The following is a 22,723-nucleotide window of genomic DNA, read 5'->3' on the forward strand; positions in this document are numbered from 1 at the left end:
ATGATGGGTCTACCAGGGGGTTTGGAACAATTTTTGTGAATCTTTGGTAGTAGATACAGGGTGGAAATGGATGGTTCGCTAATTTGAAGGACAGTATACACCTCTTTAGTAATAACCCCATTATCTCTAGCTGACTGTAGGATAGACTTTAATTCAAGTTGAAATTTAGTCAGGGGATTAAAAGTCATCTTTTTATAGCATTTAGTGTCCCTCAACTGGCGAAAAGGCCTCTGCCTCATACATGATTTTGGGCCAAACCACCACATTCCCACCCTTATCCGCTGGTTTGGCGACCACATCCTGTAAGTTCTGAAGACTCATGAGGCTCATCCTCTGATGATGATAGATGTAAGTCCTTTATGGCATGGAATCTATCAAAACTAGATGTTGGACAGAACAAAAGGCCTTTTGTGAGCAATGCAGTTTCAATAGGTGTGAAATTATGAAAACTAAGATTAATTACCTTCAAATTATCATTATTTTCAGGTGAATAGCCATAGTATCTTTTATTAGGACGGTAGCGCAAATTATGTTTCCGTTTAGGGGTGTGACTGGTAGATACAGAGACGGAAGAAGAGGCTTCTGAAAGGTCACTGCCTGGAGGATTGGAGGAAATGGAGGGAGCACGTTTTATGTCCGGTGCTGGTGTGACTGAGGTCCTCCATCTATGTACACGGCCCATGGAGAAATCACGTTGGTCCCTATTCAGTTTTGTCATTTGGTTATCTTAAATGTCCTTGACCCATGAATCAATATTTTTATTCATTAGTTGTTACCTCAAGATTTTTATCTATCATAGTTATTAATTTCGGATTGAACTGAATCAGTAATTCCATAAATTTGTTGGAAGCCTCGTTACATACACCTTCCCAACCCCTAATGAATTTCTCATCATCGATGGTAAAACATGGTATCACCCGTACACGTAGGCCTCTAGGTGTCAGGTTTTTGAGAATGCAACTCTCTAAAAACGCCTTCTTCCACCAAAGCTTCGTTCTTTTATATAGCAGATTTTTAATAGTATTAGAAACAGATTCCATCTGTAGATCAGTCGACACTGGTGTTGAAGCACCTTCATTACCAAAAACTTCCTTGATTTGTCCCTGCCAAGAGAGTTCCTTGGCTTCAAGATCCATGTCCAAAGTGTGGCAAGCCTGTGCAGAACAGAGCAAATGAATATGAAAAGTTACACACTTCACAAGCAAAAAGGTAAAAAAAAGTAATAAATATCCCATATAGATGTGCAGTATTATATACTACGCTGCTTGCTATGGAAAGAATGGCAGACCATTCGGCAAATTCGAAAGACAAGGAAGAAGAAAACACCGAACTAATGCAATGTAATGGATGCGTCATTTCAGGGGCAGCTGAGGGCCAGTGTTATTAGTCTGGGAAGGGGCCAATATCCATGGACCTTCCCAGACTATTAATATCAGCCTGCAGCTTTCTGCTTAGCTTTGCTGGTTATTAAAAATAGGGAAGACCCCAGATAATTTTTTTGTATGTTCCCCCTTTTTAATAACCAGTAAAGTTTACGGAGACGGCTGGGGGCTCATATTGATAAGCTGGGAAGGTCCATGACCTTTTCTTCCAATGTCACAGGACTGAATTTCCCTATAAAGGCTTTATTAGCTGTAATACAGTGGGCGTAGGATATCTAGTAGAATGCACCTTATGCAAACTCCAGTATGTTGGATGCACTTCAGGACCGGTAAAAGCACGCATCACAAGACACCACTAGTGTGAAAGCCACAAACACATCCGCGGTCTCCAGACAATGCACACAGGCACATAAGGGTAACACGGCTATCTAAGGGTTAAAGGGATAATAAAAATATTGCAGCCATCTAGAGCAGGGGTCCCCAACTCCAGTCCTCAAGGCCCACCAACAGGTCATGTTTTCAGGATTTCCTTTGCATTGCACAGGTGATGCAATTATTACCTGGGCAAAACTAAGGAAATCCTGAAAACATGACATGTTGGTGGGCCTTGAGGACTGGAGTTGGGGACCCCTGATCTAGAGGAGGCGATCTAAGAAGAGAAAATCTTAATAGGGAGTCACATTGGACTTTTAAATTACGAACTAGAGTCCCATAAGGTGTTAATAAGCAACAAGATCTGATACAACTGATAGTCGGCTTCAACAACGGTATGCTTTCCTGTGTACCCGTTACCTATGCACATTACAGGGTTAATTGTATGCACCGTGGCAGTTCAACTTGCCCAGCGGTACACGGAGGTAGAAAACAAGAACACTGGCTCTTTAAATCTTCAACTGGTTTATTATGTGGTGGTATAAACCAACAAGAAAGGGAAAGTAAAAGATAGCCCTTCAGGCAAAAACAAGAAAAGCAACAAAGAAAACATGAAAATGCTGTAGCACAGTCCATACATTTGTGGGGAGCTGCCCGCTCTGGAGCAACACAGGTTCAGACTTTCCTCCTCAGGACAGAAACCACTGGAGATCCTCTCTCCAGCCCTGCTGAACCAAGACTGCCTCTAGAGTCCAGCTATTTAAGCCCCAGACCACACCCTGGGGTGGAGATAAGGTGGACATCCTCCCACCCGCTCTATGGATGTCCACATAAAAGCCAGCCCATTATATAAATTAGCACTTAGTGTGCTGGAGGATAAAACTCTGGGTTTTATATCACTGATGCCATTAAACATAGTGACACATATCTCCCCTCCTGCACATTGTCACTGCACTTACTGATTGAACACTGGCTCAGCTGTTAACCCAAGGAAAGCATTTAAGCTTTAACCTTAGAATAATGCGACAGACCATGACTAAGACTTTCTAGTCGGTTTTCCCCCCTGGGATTTCTTCTGATGTATGAGTCGCCCGCCAGGGCTGTGGGGTACCCGGTACTGGGTCCGGTGTTCACAGGGGGATGTCATGGTGGCGGCGTCCCGGCCCGTGGCCCTGGGCACTTATGTAAAAGGGAAATTGAATAAAGTTTATGTTTGTGATGCCACCTGTCGTATTCGGTCAGGGTGACCGATGCTGCTTTAAGGGGCCCTCTGGGGTGATGTTATGGCAGCTAGATGGTATACCTTCCCACAGGTGAAGTATTTCCCCAGGGCTCCCGGTGTGTAGATGGAAGATGGTGAATGGCAGAGTAAAGGACGAGGACACAGGTTTACAGTCTCTTTACCTGGTTTACTGAAGACTTCAGCCAACCACAGTCCAGGGCACCAGATCACAGGGCAGGCAGGGTCTGGCCGGCTTGGAAGTGAATCCAGAGTTCCCCTTTACCAGGTGGAGAAGAAAGCCTTCCTCTAGCGCGGTGGTGTTGTAGTCCCTTACTGCCTATGGCTTCTGATAAGGTCCTCACATTTGTTCTCTGTCCCTCATATAGGATAGGACACAAACCCGTATGACAGGTGACTCAAGCCTTTTTACAGGATCTCTATCATGACCCGGGCTCTATTTGTCACTGTGCCTGCTGGGTATTAGGGCAGACAGGTAACTTGCAGTTCAGCTGTCCTGCTGGTCTCTGCTGTAAGTCTTAGAGTCCCTTACAACCTCGGTGTTCCGGCTACCAGTGATCTGCGCTTCAGAGGGAGGCAGCTCATTCGCAGCTGTCCTCCCCTGATATTACTCTCCTGTGCTTCGCTCTACTACACGCTCACTGTACACTGGTCTTTCCTTCTGTATGTCTCTCTCTCTAGGGGTTGTAGTACTTCAGACTACAGGGCCCCTTCAGACCTCCTGACACTATCTCGGTCTGCACTATTCTCTGTAACTCACTTTCTGTCCCTTTTCCCTCCAAATAAGAATTTATATAGGGGAGTTCACCCTAAATCAGGCTCAGAGCTCCCCTTCTGGCCTGGAGTGTGAACACGTTGTGTGCATTGTGGTACCTGATAAAAGAAGATCTTTCATCGCTTCCAAGCGTAACATCACTCTCCCCGTGAGGAAAGCAATGTCACTGTGACAACCAGGACCCTGGGGCATCACATGTACTCAACATGTCTTTTTAACAAGTAAAGAATAAACATGAAGTTTTATTTTTCTTGCTGCGCTGCAGAACCTTCTTTTTCTGTTCCAAGAAACGCCCAGGACCAGGGCGGCTCCGAGCGTGGACTTCATTTCTTGCCAGATGCCGGGAACACGGTGAGCTGACTATTTCCCCCTCTATACAGCTCTATCCAGAAGGCAAATTGCTTTTATTCCCTCCTTAGGTGGATTATTCATTTTCTCTTAACCAAATATTTTTAAAGTGGAAGTGTTCCTGTTATGTATCGAAATAAAATGATCATCTCCCGATGAAATGTGTCTGCGCGCTCATGTTACCCGTCATTTACATGTTCTCTTATGCGCACTTGTCATTTTCTGCGTGTGCAGCCAGCGTAGTATTCCTGACGCAGTGTGCCCGTGATCGTACGTCGCGTGCAGCCAGCGTAGTATTCCTGACGCAGTGTGCCCGTGATTGTACATAACACGAATATGTCACCTTTAAAAATATTTGGTATTGAGACAATGAATAATCCACCTAGAAGAAAGAATAAAAAAAAAACGCCGTCTGGATATTCTAAATAAATACGGTAATAATAATAATATTCAGATTGGATACAATTTATCCCAAAGGTCTGAATTCCGGAAGGAGCCGATGTCTCATTATTAAACTGTTATTTCACGAGGTTTCACCAGGAATAATGGGGTTTCTTTGTTTACAATAAACACAAATGATTTTTGTTTGTAAATATCGTCAGCCACAGTACTGATTAATCCAATACTAGTAAAGGGTTAAAAAAAAAACACACATTAAAAATTATTTTAATGAAATAAAAACAAAGGTTGTTTTAATATTTTATTGAACACCCAATCCAATCACTGAAGACCCTCGTTCTGTAACAAAAAAACATAATAAACCAACAATATCCTTACCTTCCGCAGATCTGTAAAGTCCAACGATGTAAATCCATCTGAAGGGGTTAAAATATTTTGCAGACATGAGCTTTGCTAATGCAACGTTGCTCATGTCTGCAAAACCCCGGAGAATGTAGGTAAAGTAGGTCATTGACCTATATTTACCTTCATTTGCGGTGAGGCGCCCTCTGCTGGCTGTTCCTAGATCGTGGGAAATTTCCTAGAAAGCTGCCTAGCTCGAGATCATAAGAGGCGCCCTCTGCTGGTTGTCCTCATATGAACTCGAGCCAGGGAACTTTCGAGGAAAGTTCCCACGATCTAGGAACAGCCAGCAGAGGGCGCCTCACCGCAAATGCAGGTAAATATAGGTCAATGACCTACTTTACCTACATTCTCCGGGGTTTTTGCAGACATGAGCAACGTTGCATTAGCAAAGCTCGTGCCTGCAAAATATTTTAACCCCTTCAGATGGATTTACATCGTTGGACGTTACAGATCTGCGGAAGGTAAGGATATTGTTGGTTTATTATGTTTTTTTTGTTACAGAACGAGGGTCTTCAGTGATTGGATTGGGCGTTCAATAAAATATTAAAACAACCTTTGTTTTTATTTCATTAAAATAATTTTTAATAATGTGTTTGTGTATTTTTTTAACCCTTTACTAGTATTGGATTAATAATGGATAGGTGTCATAATTGACGCCTCTCCATTATTAATCTGGCTTAATGTCACCTTACAATTGCAAGGTGGCATTAACCCTTCATTACCCCATATCCCGCCGTTACACGGGAATGGGAAGAGAGTGGCCAAGTGCCGGAATAGGCGCATCTTCCAGATGTGCCTTTTCTGGGGTGGCTGGGGGCAGATGTTTTTAGCCAGGGGGGGGGCAATAACCGTGGACCTTCTCCAGGCTATTAATATCTGCCCTCAGTCACTGGCTTTACCACTCTGGCGGAGAAAATTGTGCAGGAGCCCACACCAATTTTTTCCGCCATTTAACCCCTTAATTTACTAGCTAGAACAGCCAAATTTTCCATATACACACTACTAACATTAGTAGTGTGGAATATGCAAAAAAAAATGGTGATATGAGATGGTTTACTGTATGTAACCATGTCTCATATTATGTCGGGTTTAGGAAGGACATAGCAAAAGCCGGTAATTGAATTACCGGCTTTCTGCTATATCGCGCTGGATGAAATATTAATATATATACATATATGTGTCTCAATGATTGAATATATATATATATATATATATATATATATATACATATATATACACACACACCTATACCTATTCTATGTGTAGACATTTATTCTACCTATTCTACTGTAAGCTGTCAGTGTGATTTTACTGTACACCGCACTGAATTGCCGGCTTTTCTCTCTAACACCGCTGCGTATTTCTGGCAAGTCACACTGCTGGTCCGTGTGTAATCCGTATTTTTGGGGCTTCCATAGACTTTCATTGACGTTTTATTTGCGCAATACGGTGACAAACGCAGCATGCTGTGATTTTCTACGGCCGTAGAAAGCCGTATAATTCTGATCAGTTTAATACGGCAGATAGGAGCAGGGGCATAGAGAATAATTGTGCCGTATGTTTTGCGAGTTTTACGGACGTAGTTTCTGCGCTCATACGTCCGTAAAACTCGCAAGTGTGAAGCCGGCCTAATACATACAGCTAAGATAACGTGATACCCGTGGGGGCACAAGAGCATGATGACTACCAAAGCGGACCCCCGAATAAATGGTGCGTGGTGGGTTGGGGTCCTAGTACAGATTATGCACCAGGCCCCCAGAGCGGTCGGCGACCTCAGCACAGGAGTCAGAGCGGTAAAGAACTGGAAACTTTATTAATACAAAAACAGCTTCTGTGGAGGACGGAGGGTGCAGGACGGAGGGTGGAGGACGGAGGGTGGAAGGAGGAGTACTGAGGTCGGAGGATGGAGGACGGAGGACTGAGAATGGAGGACGGAGGACTGAGTGTGGAGGGAGGAGAACTGAGGTCGGAGGGCGGAGGACTGATGATGGAGCACTGAGGACGGAAGATGAAGGACGGAGGACTGAGGTCGGAAGACGGAGGACGGAGCTTTTATTTCTTCTCCACTGTGGATACAAACTTCTGGATGTCGCGGGCGAGAAGTTCAGGCTCCTCGAAAGCGGCAAAATGTCCTCCACGAGGCATGAAGGTGTAAGTCACAATGTTCCGGTACTTATCTTTAGCCAATACCCTGGGAGCGTGAGCGACCTCATTGGGAAAAGCAGCGATACCAGTGGGAACATAAACAGGGGTCCTAAAATACAGACAGATATTATATCTTTATATGTGTACAGCCGGTATAACCTGGGCATCTCCTGTATATAATTATATATGTACAGCCGGTATAACCTGGGTATCTTCTGTATATAATTATATATGTACAGCTGGTATAACCTTGGTACTTTCTGGTACATACAGGAGCTTCTCACAAAATTAGAATATCATCAAAAAGTGAATTTATTTCAGTTCTTCAATGAAAAAAGTGAATCTCCTATATTCTATAGAGTCATTACACAGAGAGATCTATTTCACGTGTTTATTTCTGTTAATGTTTATGATTACGGCTTCTTGGGCAGGGGACTGAGGGTATTGTCAAGAAGGAGAGACACCAGACCCAACAATGCAGACGAGCTGAAGGCTGCTATCAAAGCAACCTGGGCTTCCATAACCCCTCAGCAGCCACAGGCTGATCTCCTCCATGCCATGCCGCATTGATGCAGTAATTGATGCACGAGGAGCCGCGACCAAGTACTGAGTGCATTTACTGATCATACATTTCAGTAGAGAACATTTCGGATTTTACAATCATTTTTCCAGCTGGTGTTATAAAGTATTCTAATTTACTGAGATAATGACTTTTGGGTTTTCATTGGCTGTACGCCATAATCATCAACATTAACAGAAATAAACACGTGGAATAGATCACTCTGTGTGTAATGACTCTATAGAATATAGGAGATTCACTTTCTGATGATTTTCTCATTTTGTGAGCGGCTCCTGTATTTGTAGGTTCTTTGATAATTTACCTCATTGAGGGAGAGGTTTGGAAGTCTCGAGTGAAATTCTCCTTGTAGAACCTCATGGAGGATGTAATGGATCCTGTCACCCAGTAGATCATCACGTTGGTGAGCAGATCGTCCATGGTGTATTTCCTGTGATACAAGCGGAACAATGCGGTGACTTTTCTGCCCTTACACATATTATCGCTGGCTCTGGAGGTCCTCGGCCTCTCCTCCTACCACTGATGAGAACATTCAGCTTTTCAGCAGGCTGTAAAGGGAGAATGCTGACTGGATGTGGGAGTTGTGCTGACATCTAGTGGCCAGTATGGTAACTGCATATCTCGTGCTAGTGAGGGACACGCTGCATGTGCGCCCGATTATAACTGACCTCTGCAGGCCTCCGTCCTCTAGATTTCTGAACTCCTGATTTGTCCACGTAGAGAACTTCTCCAGGATGTAGGCGGCCAACCCAGCGGGGGAATCATTCAGAGCGGACCCTGGGGGGACGGAGGAGGATATGAAACGCTCATTCATGGTGGTAAGGGGGTCTCCTAGGAATCACAGCCACAGTAGTGCCAACATTAAGGACTACAACTCCCAGGACACCGGAAAGTTGGAATTTTGTAGCAGTTGGAGACCCTGGGACCCTTCAGTCTCTAAATAATTCTACGTGCTGGTGCTGCTTGCTGACACAGCTGCAGGTTTGTTACATTGTATCACTGCAGCAAGAGCCATCAGCCGGGACAATAATTGGATATCTGCAGCTGATGTGTAATTTGCCTACACTGTAACAAATCCTCAGCTGTAAGCAGGATAGGTGATAAACTTACCAACGGTATCCGGTTTGGTGGATTGAATATGGAGGTATCCCGACTCCAGCATTATAGCGTACCCCGACTTCTCAAAGAACGGGTAGACGCGCCTCACGTCCTCTCTTGTGAAGCCAACGAGCCAGGGCAGATGGCGACCGAGGAGGAGGCACAGAAGCATCTTCAGCCCACCCTTAGTTATAATGAACATATTCAAGTGGAGACCCTTCACCGACCTGAGGAGCAGAGACATCAAGTAAGACCCTCAGAGATGTGAACGGAGCCACAGGAGACCCCAGAACCACACACCCCAGTACAGGAGACCCCAGAACCGCACACCCCAGTACAGGAGACCCCAGAACCGCACACCCCAGTACAGGACAGCCCAGAACTACACACCCCAGTATACGAGACCCCAGAACCACACACCCCAGTATACGAGACCCCAGAACCACACACCCCAGTATACGAGACCCCAGAACCACACACCCCAGTATACGAGACCCCAGAACCACACACCCCAGTATACGAGACCCCAGAACCACACACCCCAGTATACGAGACCCCAGAACCACACACCCCAGTATACGAGACCCCAGAACCACACACCCCAGTACAGGACAGCCCAGAACCACACACCCCAGTACAGGACAGCCCAGAACCACACACCCCAGTACAGGACAGCCCAGAACCACACACCCCAGTATACGAGACCCCAGAACCACACACCCCAGGAGACCACAGAACCACACACCCCAGTATACGAGACCCCAGAACCGCACACCCCAGTACAGGAGACCCCAGAACCGCACACCCCAGTACAGGAGACCCCAGAACCGCACACCCTAGTACAGGAGACCCCAGAACCGCACACCCCAGTACAGGAGACCCCAGAACCACACACCCCAGGAGACCACAGAACCACACACCCCAGTACAGGAGACCCCAGAACCACACACCCCAGGAGACCACAGAACCGCACACCCCAGTACAGGAGACCCCAGAACCGCACACCCCAGTACAGGAGACCCCAGAACCACACACCCCAGGAGACCACAGAACCGCACACCCCAGTACAGGAGACTCCAGAACCGCACACCCCAGTACAGGAGACCCCAGAACCGCACATCCCAGTACAGGAGACCCCAGAACCACACACCCCAGTACAGGAGACCCCAGAACCGCACACCCTAGTACAGGAGACCCCAGAACCGCACACCCCAGTACAGGAGACCCCAGAACCACACACCCCAGGAGACCACAGAACCGCACACCCCAGTACAGGAGACTCCAGAACCGCACACCCCAGTACAGGAGACCCCAGAACCGCACATCCCAGTACAAGAGACCCCAGAACCGCACACCCCAGTACAGTAGATCTCAGAACAGAAGACAACAGTATAAAAGACCCCATTACAGGAGTCGCCAGACACGAGACCCCGCTATGGTCGCCACATTGACTGACAGCATTATTTTTATGAACGGTTTTCTTACAGACTGTCCTGGAATTTCTGGAGGGTTGTCGACCCTGGAACCCAGCACTGCAGACCCCCAATACAGCAGTCCTCAATACAGGAGACCCCGCACTACTGCCATAGTGTAAACTGAGAATGGAAGTGAGGCTCTATACGAATGTGAGGTACTACAACTCCCAGCAAGTGATCCCACATAGTAGGTCACTGCTGGCTACTTACTCGGGTTTCATCTGTGCCAGCGCGGTGGTGATCACACTGCCCCAGTCTCCGCCCTGCAGGTAAAACTCGCTAAACCCCAGTCTGAGCATCAGCTTATAGAAGACGCGGGCGGCCGCCACAAAGCTAAAACCTGGGGGCGAGAAATCATAATGTGCACGATCATCTGTAATACTGTCATGAATGTGCCGCATTCTGCTGGGACTTGTGGTACATCTGAGATCAGAAGATTGCGGCGAGTAGCTGAGCACAGGCCCTCTTAATCTACGCAGTCATTCATGAGTTAACAGGTTTCATGGAAAGGGTTTACAGTTCCTCCTGGTCTATTGGCTGTGCTGCTTTTTGGAACCAACCCCTCCATTATATAAACAGGTGTCTGGCTGAGGTTCGATGTGAATAACTCTACCTTGGCATCTTTCATGTTCTATTTATTCCTCTTTACTGTGCACCCATTTACCCTTTGCAGTTTATCCTGTGTGCCTCTGGTGGTTTGTGGCTTGTTTGCCCCTTGTCTATCCACCCAGTGTTACTCTCTTACTCCTGCCCCTTTCCTCCCTGGTGGGAGGGTGAGTACTATATAGCATTTTGTAGGAGCATAGAGCAGTATGAGACCCAGGCATCTCCACCTTCAGGAGTAACTCTTGGGTTGGGGATAGTCTAGGGCCTGCCTAGATCAATGGACAGTACATGGTCCTCCCTTCTCCGACTTTCCATTGGGCACAGCATTATACAGTACCACTCCAGTGCTTTGGTTTTTTAAATTTCAGTGCTGGAGTGCTGTCACTAATGTAAGTTCCCTAACACCTAATATTATATTCAACCACAATTGTCTTCTGTTACTGGCATTGCTGATGAATCCCCATTAGATCTAGGATCGGGCTAGGGTCTGGGCTCTGTGCGGCCGCTCATGTTCTCTCCTCCATGTTTGTATGGGGCTCTGTGCGGCCGCTCATGTTCTCTCCTCCATGTCTGTATGGGGCTCTGTGCGGCCGCTCATGTTCTCCCCTCCATGTCTGTATGGGGCTCTGTGCGGCCGCTCATGTTCTCTCCTCCATGTCTGTATGAGGCTCTGTGCGGCCGCTCATGTTCTCTCCTCCATGTCTGTATGGGGCTCTGTGCGGCCGCTCATGTTCTCTCCTCCATGTCTGTATGGGGCTCTGTGCGGCCGCTCATGTTCTCTCCTCCATGTCTGTATGGGGCTCTGTGCGGCCGCTCATGTTCTCTCCTCCATGTCTGTATGGGGCTCTGTGCGGCCGCTCATGTTCTCTCCTCCATGTCTGTATGGGGCTCTGTGCGGCCGCTCATGTTCTCCCCTCCACGTCTGTATGGGGCTCTGTGCGGCCGCTCATGTTCTCTCCTCCACGTCTGTATGGGGCTCTGTGCGGCCGCTCATGTTGTCCATGTCTGTATGAGGTTCTGTGCGGCCGCTCATGTTCTCTCCTCCATGTCTGTATGGGGCTCTGTGCGGCCGCTCATGTTCTCCCCTCCATGTCTGTATGAGGCTCTGTGCGGCCGCTCATGTTTTCTCCTCCATGTCTGTATGAGGCTCTGTGCGGCTGCTCATGTTGTCCCCCATGTCTGTATGGGGCTCTGTGCGGCCGCTCATGTTCTCTCTCCTCCATGTCTGTATGGGGCTCTGTGCGGTCGCTCATGTTCTCCCCTCCATGTCTGTATGGAGCTCTGTGCGGCCGCTCATGTTCTCTCCTCCATGTCTGTATGGGGTTCTGTGCGGCCGCTCATGTTCTCTCCTCCATGTCTGTATGGGGCTCTGTGCGGCCGCTCATGTTCTCTCCTCCATGTCTGTATGAGGCTCTGTGCGGTCGCTCATGTTCTCTCCTCCATGTCTGTATGGGGCTCTGTGCGGCCGCTCTATTATCAGAAAGAGAAACCATCCGTCTCCCATGGCAACCAATAACAGTGCGGCTTACATTTCAAAAATGGCTCTGCTAAAAAGAAGGCTGTGCTGTGATTGGTTGCTAAGGACAACAAAGACTATGGAGGACACAGGGATGTGTGTAATACAGACACAGGAGGAAGATTAACAGTCACTGGTGCCGTTCCTCCCCGTGGCAGGTAAGGGCGTGGTCACTGGTGCTACTTCGCCCCTTTCCCCTCCCCCACTTACCTTTCTTGTGTGGTGCTTCGGAGAATCCGTACCCTGGGATGGACGGACAGATGACCTCAAATGTGAGACTGGGGTCCAGTCCATGCTCCCCGGGGTCTGTCAGCAGAGGGATGATACGGTAGAATTCATAAAAGGACCCGGGCCAGCCATGAACCATGAGCAGGGGGATGGCCTTCTGTCCCGGCTTAAGGTTTGGGGGCTTCACATGGACAAAATGGACGTCCACACCTAAAAGAGCCAAAGGAGAGAGTTGGTCATGTATTCTGAGAAACTGCACTGTCATTATTGGGGATGGTGGGGCAAACTCTTATTGAGGACTACTATAGTCACCTGGGACCTGAATGCTCCACTCCAGAATTTAGTTTTGTTTTTTTTCAGTACTGGATTGGAGCTTCTAATCTGAGGTCCCAGACCGTAGTCTTACTCTTACCTGACACCATCATCTATCAGCGCCGCTCCGGTTCTGTGGCACCATCATGTGCCCGCAATTTCTGACTGACCGTAAGTCGGAGGTAACCGTTACAAGCTATCAATGTAAGTTTGTGAAATCCGGAGCGAGACCAGTGCGAGGCTGGGATGAGGCTAGAGCGAGAGCAGTGCGACGCTAGGATGAGGCCACAGTGAGGCTAGGATGAGGCCGGAGCAAGACGAGTGCAAGGCCAGAGCAAGGTCACAGTGAGAGCAGTAAAAGGCCAGAGCGAGGCTAGGATGAGGCCAGATCGAGGCCAGAGTGAGACCAGTGCGAGGCCAAAGCAACACCAGTACAAGGCCAGAGCGAGGCCACAGCGAGAGCAGTACAAGGCCAGAGCGAGACCAGTACAAGGCCAGAGCAAGGCTAGGATGAGGCCAAAGCAACACCAGTAGAAGGCAAGAGTGAGGCCACAGCAAGAGCAGTACAAGGCCACAGCAAGAGCAGTACAAGGCCAGTACGAGGCTAGGATGAGGTCGGAGCAAGACCAGTGTGAGGCCAGAGCGACCCCAGTACGAAGCCAGAGCGAGGCCACAGCGAGGCCAGGATGAGGCCAGAGCTGGGCTCCCATAGACTTGCATTGAGAAGTGACCTCTAGCTCGTCCAGCAAACACTGGAGCCATCCGACAGGTCACAAACTGCTGGAGACGACCGGAGCAGCGTTCATAGAAGGTGAGGACGGCAGCGGGTGAGTAACAGCCTCCAGTCAGGGGCCTCAGATTAGAGGCTCCACGTGTGGAGCTTTAATGTGTAATAATGGAGGCTATAAGGAGACGGTGTCATATAAGGTACGGCGTGATCTAACACACCGCTCACCGTAGTGTCATACTGCCCGATATTGGAAGGGCAAGGGCAGAAGACTCTGTTCTCCATGGGAGGAAAACGGTCATCAGACTCTGATCAGAGCGGGATCCCATCTTCTTGGATGTGGAGAAAGATTTCTCCATTCAGTCCATGAAAATTGCTCCGCACTCTGTCAGCCGATGTTTTCTACGGATCCACAGATATGAATCAGTGTGTGCCATTTGATTATTGGAAGCAAATTCTCCCCCCGACCACTCAGTCTGAAGAAAAACAAAACTGTGCACAAACCCCGAGAATAACACTGGTCTGAGTGCAGCAGATGTTTGACCGAAAATAGTCACCTGTACAAACCCCGGGAGCGAGAAATGGAGGATGAAGGAGAAGTCACTGATCTGCAAATGATAGAAAAAGATGACAACCTCAGAAGGTTCAGAAATCCCGGCACCTCCAGCCTCCACTGCTGTCACTGAGGTCATTAATGGTCATCTGAAGAAGAAAATCATCAGGAACCACAGCCGGCAGCTCCTGTGTAATCACTGACCAATGATGTGACTGATGGAGACAAGACCTTAGACATTATTTGAAGATATCCATTGAAGGAGACTTTTTCAGAGGCTGGACAGACATCTGTATGAGATGGTTTTGTAACTCCTGCATTGAGCCGGGGGTTGGACACAATGACCCTGGAGGTCCCTTCCAACTCTGACATTCTAGGATTCTATGACACTGCAGTCACGGAAGTGGGTTTAGGCCATGCAGGCGGCTCACAGTAGTGCATGGAATGGCTGTCCTGCTGGTTCCAGCACCAATCAATGTAACACCGAGTTATTCGTAACTGTGAATGAAGACTAGAAGGGTCCACGCAACGGATATGATGCCACCCACCATAATCCCAGGAGTAGGACCGGTGTGATGTTCCCTCATAAAAACAACAGGCCTCCATTGGCGTCTTACTCTGTATCATGATCCCCTTTGAGATTAATGGTGTCAGGTCAGTGGACACCTGTAGCCAAACATCTGGCTAAAAGTACAAGGCTATGTAGATACCTCCTGATGACCAAGCCACAGGTTCCTCAAACGACCATTAATGACCTCAGTGATTTTAGCCGATCCTGGAGATGTCGGGATTTCTGCACGAGGCTCAGACTGCAGATGAAGTGATGATGTTGTCTCCATATCTCCACCATTTCCAGATCAGTGACATCTCCGTGCTGTGATCTCCACCATCCACCACTTCTCCTTGGTGCTCTAGTCTCAGCGTTGAGGAGTATGATCATATGGGGTGACGTAATAATACCTGGAGCCATCTCATCTCTGCTCCCCAGAGGACTCACCCTCGATCTTGGTCTTGTAGTGCGGGTATTTATTGATGATCTCCACCTGCTTGCCCCAATTGAACGTGTTCCTCCAGTAGGAGACGACTAACTGCAGCTCTGTTCCTTTAAAACCATAATGGAACTGGGCGTCCTCCAGTGGAAAGACAAAGCGGCTCTGATCCAGGCGGTGATGGAGATCCTGGAGGCCACGAGAGGCGGATTAGTGATTTGTGTGAGAGAAGGTCAGGGGTGGGGCATAAGAGCAGGGGTGGGGCATAGGAGTGGGGACGGGCATAAGAGAAGGGGTGGGGCATAAGAGCAAGTCATTATTTAGAAACTAATGAAATCCCACCCTGGTCACACAGCTGAGGGACTTGTTACACTGTAGCAGGCTGTCAGCAGCACAATCCTCTCCTTTGTCCTCTACAATGTGTCAGTCTGGAGTCCTGGATATCACAGAGAATTATCAGACTGGATACATTGTAACAAACCTCCAGCTGTGAGCAGTGTTGTGGTATATGAATGCTATAGAGTGAATGCCAGCGCCACACCAGCTCCCCGTACCTTAATATCCTCCTCAGACGCCTCAATACGGAAGGGCCTCACACTGGTGTCCTCATTCTTCTGGGGTCTTGCCCCTGCACCCCACCACCCATCCCCCATCTCTATGGTTTTCTTTCTTCGCTCACATAACAGCCAGCAGAGTACGGCGCCACCAATCCCGACAGGAACCAGCGCACTGTGCGGCCAGTGATCGTGGAACGCCGCCCTGCGGAGAAAAGAGCCACGTGATGGAGATCTACTCTGCAGATTATTACACCCCTGACCTCTCTGCAGAGCATCGCTCCTCCACCTCCTGACAGATACAGTGATATATCCTGCAGATTATTACACCGCTGACCTCTCTGCAGAGTGTCACGGTTCACGGAAGGAAGGATACCTTTATCATCCCCACCACTCACAACAATTTGTCATGAACCGGGGTTGTTTGGTTGCCCCTGGTTCTTTCTGAAGGGGATTTATGTATATCCCACTTCCCAGTACCAGTTTGGAATTTGCAGCTCTCTGGCTCCCCCCTTACCCTCAGCCAGGTCAGACTGGGTACTGCACTTATGGTAATTAGTCACCAGAAAGGCTGCCTGCTATGTACTGGCTATTGGACATGCTGCAACGAGGCGATATAACTACTCCCACACAGGCAGGAACAATAATTATCAACGCCGCCAGTCGTTACAAAGCCTCCCAACTGCACAGGACAAATCCGCTGCCACCAGCTCCGATTTCTTAATAACGGGTCCGGAGTCAACCCAATTCAGTAGCGTAAAGCTGGGTTCACATTGCGTTAATAGCAGCCCGTTAACGTATGTGTTTAACGGGCTGCTGTTAACGCAAGTGCCGTTTTGGCAGCACGCTAGTGCAGATAGAGCATCTGCTAGCTCTATCTGCATTAGCGGTGACGGACCCGGAAATGCTGCAGCCCGCGTCTCAGGGTCCGTCACATCGCTAGCGCACGCCCATTGTGGGTGTGCGCTAGCGATGCGTCCGACATTGCATTCAATGGCGGCGTTAACGGATTACATTATGCCGCGGTGTAACGTAGTCCGTCTAACGGACACGATGAACGCAATGTGAACCCAGCCCAATTCACCTCAGAGGACGTGACCGTACTTTATAGAGCAAGTAGAGACAAAGCTAGTAATGTTATATATTCCAAAAAAAGGTAGGCAGTGTTTACAAAAGTATAAAAAGATATTATAGAAGTAGACAAGTATCGTATGTGCAGTACAATTACAAATAAAATGGGATTAAAGTTTAAAAACACATTTTGTTCATATCATTTCATCTCATGGCTGACCGTGTGCTGTGGGGGAGGGTCACACATCTAGATGCATCACACACCTGTCTCGCAGCTAGACCCAGGACAAAAGACTCCTGAAGACTGATGTCTCGCTTATCTCCCAGCCCAAAACCAAGGCACTCCCCCTGTGGTGACCTCACTCAGAGGCTGAATGTTCCCCTTTCTTAGAGTTATGACAAATCATTTCTATACATAACTCGCTGTATGAAGATCGTATGAGAATAACACATTGATCAGGATGCTCACCATGTCAGGGGAACTCTTTTAAGTATAAACACGGTGTAGATACATGACTCGCTCACGGAGAAATCCGCTCCTTGCAACTCGATGGGTTTAGCTCCTAGCGATTTCAGTGACCTATAGATCTCTCGATAGACATCCGGAATATATAATCCTTATATCTCTAGCCCGGATTGGTGCCAGTATACATAACTTTAAAAGAACAAAGGAGTCCCATGCAGTTTCTGTACCAGTTTTGGCTGGTATTAGGCAGGAGGGGGGAATGAGGGGTTTAGGAAGACTGGCTTTCGCAGCACCGAGCCATATAAATTCTTCAGCAATCCCATATGCAAATTGCCTCTTCTGAGAAAAAGAGGACTTAAACTCTATATCGCCACCTGTTGGAAGTAGCGATCCTACAAGTCACAATCAACCCTTTAACGAGTCGTGCAATATGACTTAGGATAAAAGCCAAATCAATATCTCAATTCGCAGACACGGTGTTTCGGGCTGTTGTCCCTCGTCAGTGCGAAGCATGAGAACTGATTTGGCTAGGTGAGAGGCTCTGGACTGGGGTCTACGGGGTATCGTTTCTCCTTATGGAGAAAGACATACCATCTCTGGCTTGTCAAGGTAAGGAGACTTATTCGCCGTGCAATGCTCCTCTGGGAAATATAATATGCAAATTGCCTCTTTTCAGCAATCCCAGTGAGTGTTGCTTGCACACTGGGCTCACATTACAGCCATATGGGGGAGGGGGAGGGGGAGGGGGAGTTGCCTGCAGGCTAAGGCTGGTTTCACACTTGCGTTTTTGTCTGCAGCGTTTGTACTGCATAAAAACGCATGCGTTTTTTTCCTATATTTAACATTAAAAACGCATGCGTTTTTTTGTACGCGTTTGGTCGCGTTTTGCAACGCATGCGTTTTTTTTCTGCATGCGTTTATTGGCAAAAATGCAACATGTAGCATTTTTTAGCGGCTTTTTTTGCTGCAAAAAAAAGCATGCTTTTTTTGCGGCAAAAAAACCTATTGATGTCTATGTAAACGCATGCGTTTTTAAGCACATGCATTTGTTTGCGTTAAAAACGCATGCGTTTAAAAAAAAAAAACACAACAGAAAACACACTGATATGCCACCCCCCACCATAAAGGTGATAAAGGGATCCTAACCCTAAAGGGATCCTGATCCTAACCCTAAAGGGATCCTGATCCTAACCCTAAAGGGATCCTAACCCTACCCCTAATCCCTTTAGGGTTATGGTTAGGATCCCTTTAGGGTTAGGATCCCTACCCCTAACCCTATTTCTGATTATAGTGGGTTTTTTACTTTATTTTGATTGGCAGCTGTCACATTTCTCGGCATGCGTTTAAAAAACGCAAACGCATGAAAAAACGCATGTAAACGCCACATTTTTTTCACCACATGCAAAAACGCATGCGTCTAAAAAACACAGCGTTTGCACGCGTTTACATGCGTTTTTTTTTTTTTTAAATGCATGCGTTTTAAAACGCAAGTGTGAAACCAGCCTAAGAGAGGAGTTTTCCTAGGCAAAGTGAGAAGGGGGGGGAGGTGGGGGGGGTCGGAAACGCCCAGAGCGTGTGTCTGAAAAGCCATGAACCTTTTAGGTATATACTCAGAACATGGCAAATTCATATTATCGTGACACAGAGCATCGCTCCTCCACCTCCTGACAGATACAGTGATCTATCCTGCAGATTATTACACCACTGACCTCTCTGCAGAGCATCGCTCCTCCACCTCCTGACAGATACATAGTGATATATCCTGCAGATTATTACACCACTGACCTCTCTGCAGAGCATCGCTCCTCCACCTCCTGACAGATACATAGTGATATATCCTGCAGATTATTACATCACTGACCTCTCTGCAGAGCATCTCTCCTCCACCTCCTGACAGATACAGTGATCTATCCTGCAGATTATTACACCACTGACCTCTCTGCAGAGCATCGCTCCTCCACCTCCTGACAGATACACAGTGATATATCCTGCAGATTATTACACCACTGACCTCTCTGCAGAGCATCGCTCCTCCACCTCCTGACAGATACATAGTGATATATCCTGCAGATTATTACACCACTGACCTCTCTGCAGAGCATCACTCCTCCACCTCCTGACAGATACACAGTGATATATCCTGCAGATTATTACACCACTGACCTCTCTGCAGAGCATCGCTCCTCCACCTCCTGACAGATACATAGTGATATATCCTGCAGATTATTACACCACTGACCTCTCTGCAGAGCATCGCTCCTCCACCTCCTGACAGATACATAGTGATATATCCTGCAGATTATTACATCACTGACCTCTCTGCAGAGCATCTCTCCTCCACCTCCTGACAGATACAGTGATCTATCCTGCAGATTATTACACCACTGACCTCTCTGCAGAGCATCGCTCCTCCACCTCCTGACAGATACACAGTGATATATCCTGCAGATTATTACACCACTGACCTCTCTGCAGAGCATCGCTCCTCCACCTCCTGACAGATACATAGTGATATATCCTGCAGATTATTACACCACTGACCTCTCTGCAGAGCATCGCTCCTCCACCTCCTGACAGATACACAGTGATATATCCTGCAGATTATTACACCACTGACCTCTCTGCAGAGCATCGCTCCTCCACCTCCTGACAGATACATAGTGATATATCCTGCAGATTATTACACCACTGACCTCTCTGCAGAGCATCGCTCCTCCACCTCCTGACAGATACATAGTGATATATCCTGCAGATTATTACATCACTGACCTCTCTGCAGAGCATCTCTCCTCCACCTCCTGACAGATACAGTGATCTATCCTGCAGATTATTACACCACTGACCTCTCTGCAGAGCATCGCTCCTCCACCTCCTGACAGATACACAGTGATATATCCTGCAGATTATTACACCACTGACCTCTCTGCAGAGCATCGCTCCTCCACCTCCTGACAGATACATAGTGATATATCCTGCAGATTATTACACCACTGACCTCTCTGCAGAGCATCGCTCCTCCACCTCCTGACAGATACATAGTGATATATCCTGCAGATTATTACACCACTGACCTCTCTGCAGAGCATCGCTCCTCCACCTCCTGACAGATACAGTGATATATCCTGCAGATTATTACACCACTGACCTCTCTGCAGAGCATCACTCCTCCACCTCCTGACAGATACATAGTGATATATCCTGCAGATTATTACACCACTGACCTCTCTGCAGAGCATCACTCCTCCACCTCCTGACAGATACATAGTGATATATCCTGCAGATTATTACACCACTGACCTCTCTGCAGAGCATCGCTCCTCCACCTCCTGACAGATACAGTAATATATCCTGCAGATTATTACACCACTGACCTCTCTGCAGAGCATCGCTCCTCAACCTCCTGGCAGATACATAGTGATATATCCTGCAGATTACACCACTGACCTCTCTGCAGAGCATCACTCCTCCACCTCCTGACAGATACATAGTGATATATCCTGCAGATTATTACACCACTGACCTCTCTGCAGAGCATCGCTCCTCCACCTCCTGACAGATACATAGTGATATATCCTGCAGATTATTACACCACTGACCTCTGCAGAGCATCGCTCCTCCACCTCCTGACAGATACAGTGATATATCCTGCAGATTATTACACCACTGACCTCTCTGCAGAGCATCGCTCCTCCACCTCCTGACAGATACATAGTGATATATCCTGCAGATTATTACACCGCTGACCTCTCTGCAGAGCATCGCTCCTCCACCTCCTGACAGATACAGTGATATATCCTGCAGATTATTACACCACTGACCTCTGCAGAGCATCGCTCCTCCACCTCCTGACAGATACATAGTGATATATCCTGCAGATTATTACACCACTGACCTCTGCAGAGCATCGCTCCTCCACCTCCTGACAGATACATAGTGATATATCCTGCAGATTATTACACCACTGACCTCTTTGCAGAGCATCGCTCCTCCACCTCCTGACAGATACATAGTGATATATCCTGCAGATTATTACACCACTGACCTCTCTGCAGAGCATCGCTCCTCCACCTCCTGACAGATACATAGTGATATATCCTGCAGATTATTACACCACTGACCTCTCTGCAGAGCATCGCTCCTCCACCTCCTGACAGATACATAGTGATATATCCTGCAGATTATTACACCTCTGACCTCTGCAGAGCATCGTTCCTCCACCTCCTGACAGATACATAGTGATATATCCTGCAGATTATTACACCACTGACCTCTCTGCAGAGCATCGCTCCTCCACCTCCTGACAGATACATAGTGATATATCCTGCAGATTATTACACCGCTGACCTCTGCAGAGCATCGCTCCTCCACCTCCTGACAGATACATAGTGATTTATCCTGCAGATTATTACACCCCTGACCTCTCTGCAGAGCATCGCTCCTCCACCTCCTGACAGATACATAGTGATATATCCTGCAGATTATTACACACCTGACCTCTCTGCAGAGCATCGCTCCTCCACCTCCTGACAGATACATAGTGATATATCCTGCAGACTATTACACCACTGACCTCTCTGCAGAGCATCGCTCCTCCACCTCCTGACAGATACATGATATATGATGCAGATTATTACACCACTGACCTCTCTGCAGAGCATCGCTCCTCCACCTCCTGACAGATACACAGTGATATATCCTGCAGATTATTACACCACTGACCTCTCTGCAGAGCATCGCTCCTCCACCTCCTGACAGATACACAGTGATATATCCTGCAGATTATTACACCACTGACCTCTCTGCAGAGCATCGCTCCTCCACCTCCTGACAGATACATAGTGATATATCCTGCAGATTATTACACCTCTGACCTCTGCAGAGCATCGCTCCTCCACCTCCTGACAGATACAGTGATCTATCCTGCAGATTATTACACCTCTGACCTCTGCAGATCTGAAGGCCACCTCTACACATTTACACATGATGTTCGCCAGTCGCTCCCGTGCGCCTCATCCGAGCCGCAGACCTCGGTGCCTCCCGTGCCCCATGGCTGGGGGTACAATGTGTTATTGGGGAGCCCCTCACCTGCCGTTCTCCAGCACTTGTCCCCACATGTCGCCGCCGCTCTTTGCGGTTGTTCACCAAGTTTGGCCGCGTCTCCTTCTCTGCCCGAGGTGGGAGCGCACAGTGCCGCCGCCGCTCAGCAGATTACCCCCCGGTGTGTGAGGTGCAGGAATTTACCTGCCAAAGACCAACTGATCGTCATCAGCCTCACCTGCTAATCTCTAAAAGGGCCAGTAACCCAATATGTGGGCGCGGCCTCAGTGCAATAAGAGCATGTTCACACTGCGCACACGTCACAGCGAGGAAAGTAAATAATAATAATCCTCACCCCACCACGACGAGGGGCGCCCACTCACAATGGACGTCTGCAGTCATATCCTCCACGTTATATCAGTACTGGAGCGTTATAAGAGGCTGATAT

General features: G+C 47.9%; 1 protein-coding gene across 1 annotated transcript; it reads right to left on the reverse strand.

Moving 5' to 3' along the window:
- Nucleotides 1–6,715: 6,715 nt before the first annotated feature.
- Nucleotides 6,716–22,478, reverse strand: LOC138681057 (epoxide hydrolase 1-like). The gene is made up of 9 exons (XM_069768275.1): nt 22,324–22,478; nt 15,702–15,906; nt 15,156–15,336; nt 12,549–12,776; nt 10,427–10,556; nt 8,754–8,968; nt 8,312–8,420; nt 7,948–8,073; nt 6,716–7,175 (listed from the first exon to the last, which is right to left on the reverse strand). The coding sequence occupies exons 1-9, from the start codon at nt 22,350–22,352 to the stop codon at nt 6,974–6,976; spliced, it is 1,425 nt and encodes a 474-aa protein (XP_069624376.1). The 5' UTR covers nt 22,353–22,478; the 3' UTR covers nt 6,716–6,973.
- Nucleotides 22,479–22,723: the final 245 nt, after the last annotated feature.

The sequence above is a fragment of the Ranitomeya imitator genome, chromosome 5 (assembly GCF_032444005.1).
Source record: "Ranitomeya imitator isolate aRanImi1 chromosome 5, aRanImi1.pri, whole genome shotgun sequence".
NCBI classification, from domain to species: domain Eukaryota; kingdom Metazoa; phylum Chordata; class Amphibia; order Anura; family Dendrobatidae; genus Ranitomeya; species Ranitomeya imitator.

Bases quoted from the DNA above. Each gene is read 5' to 3' on its own strand.
- LOC138681057 (XM_069768275.1), bottom strand. From the start codon at position 22,352: ATGTGGGGACAAGTGCTGGAGAACGGCAG. The intron at 15,907-22,323 runs GTGAGGGGCTCC...TTTTCTCCGCAG, and splicing joins CAAGTGCTGGAGAACGGCAG to GGCGGCGTTCCACGATCACT. The intron at 10,557-12,548 runs GTAAGTGGGGGA...TCTCGCCCCCAG, and splicing joins CGAAGCACCACACAAGAAAG to GTTTTAGCTTTGTGGCGGCC.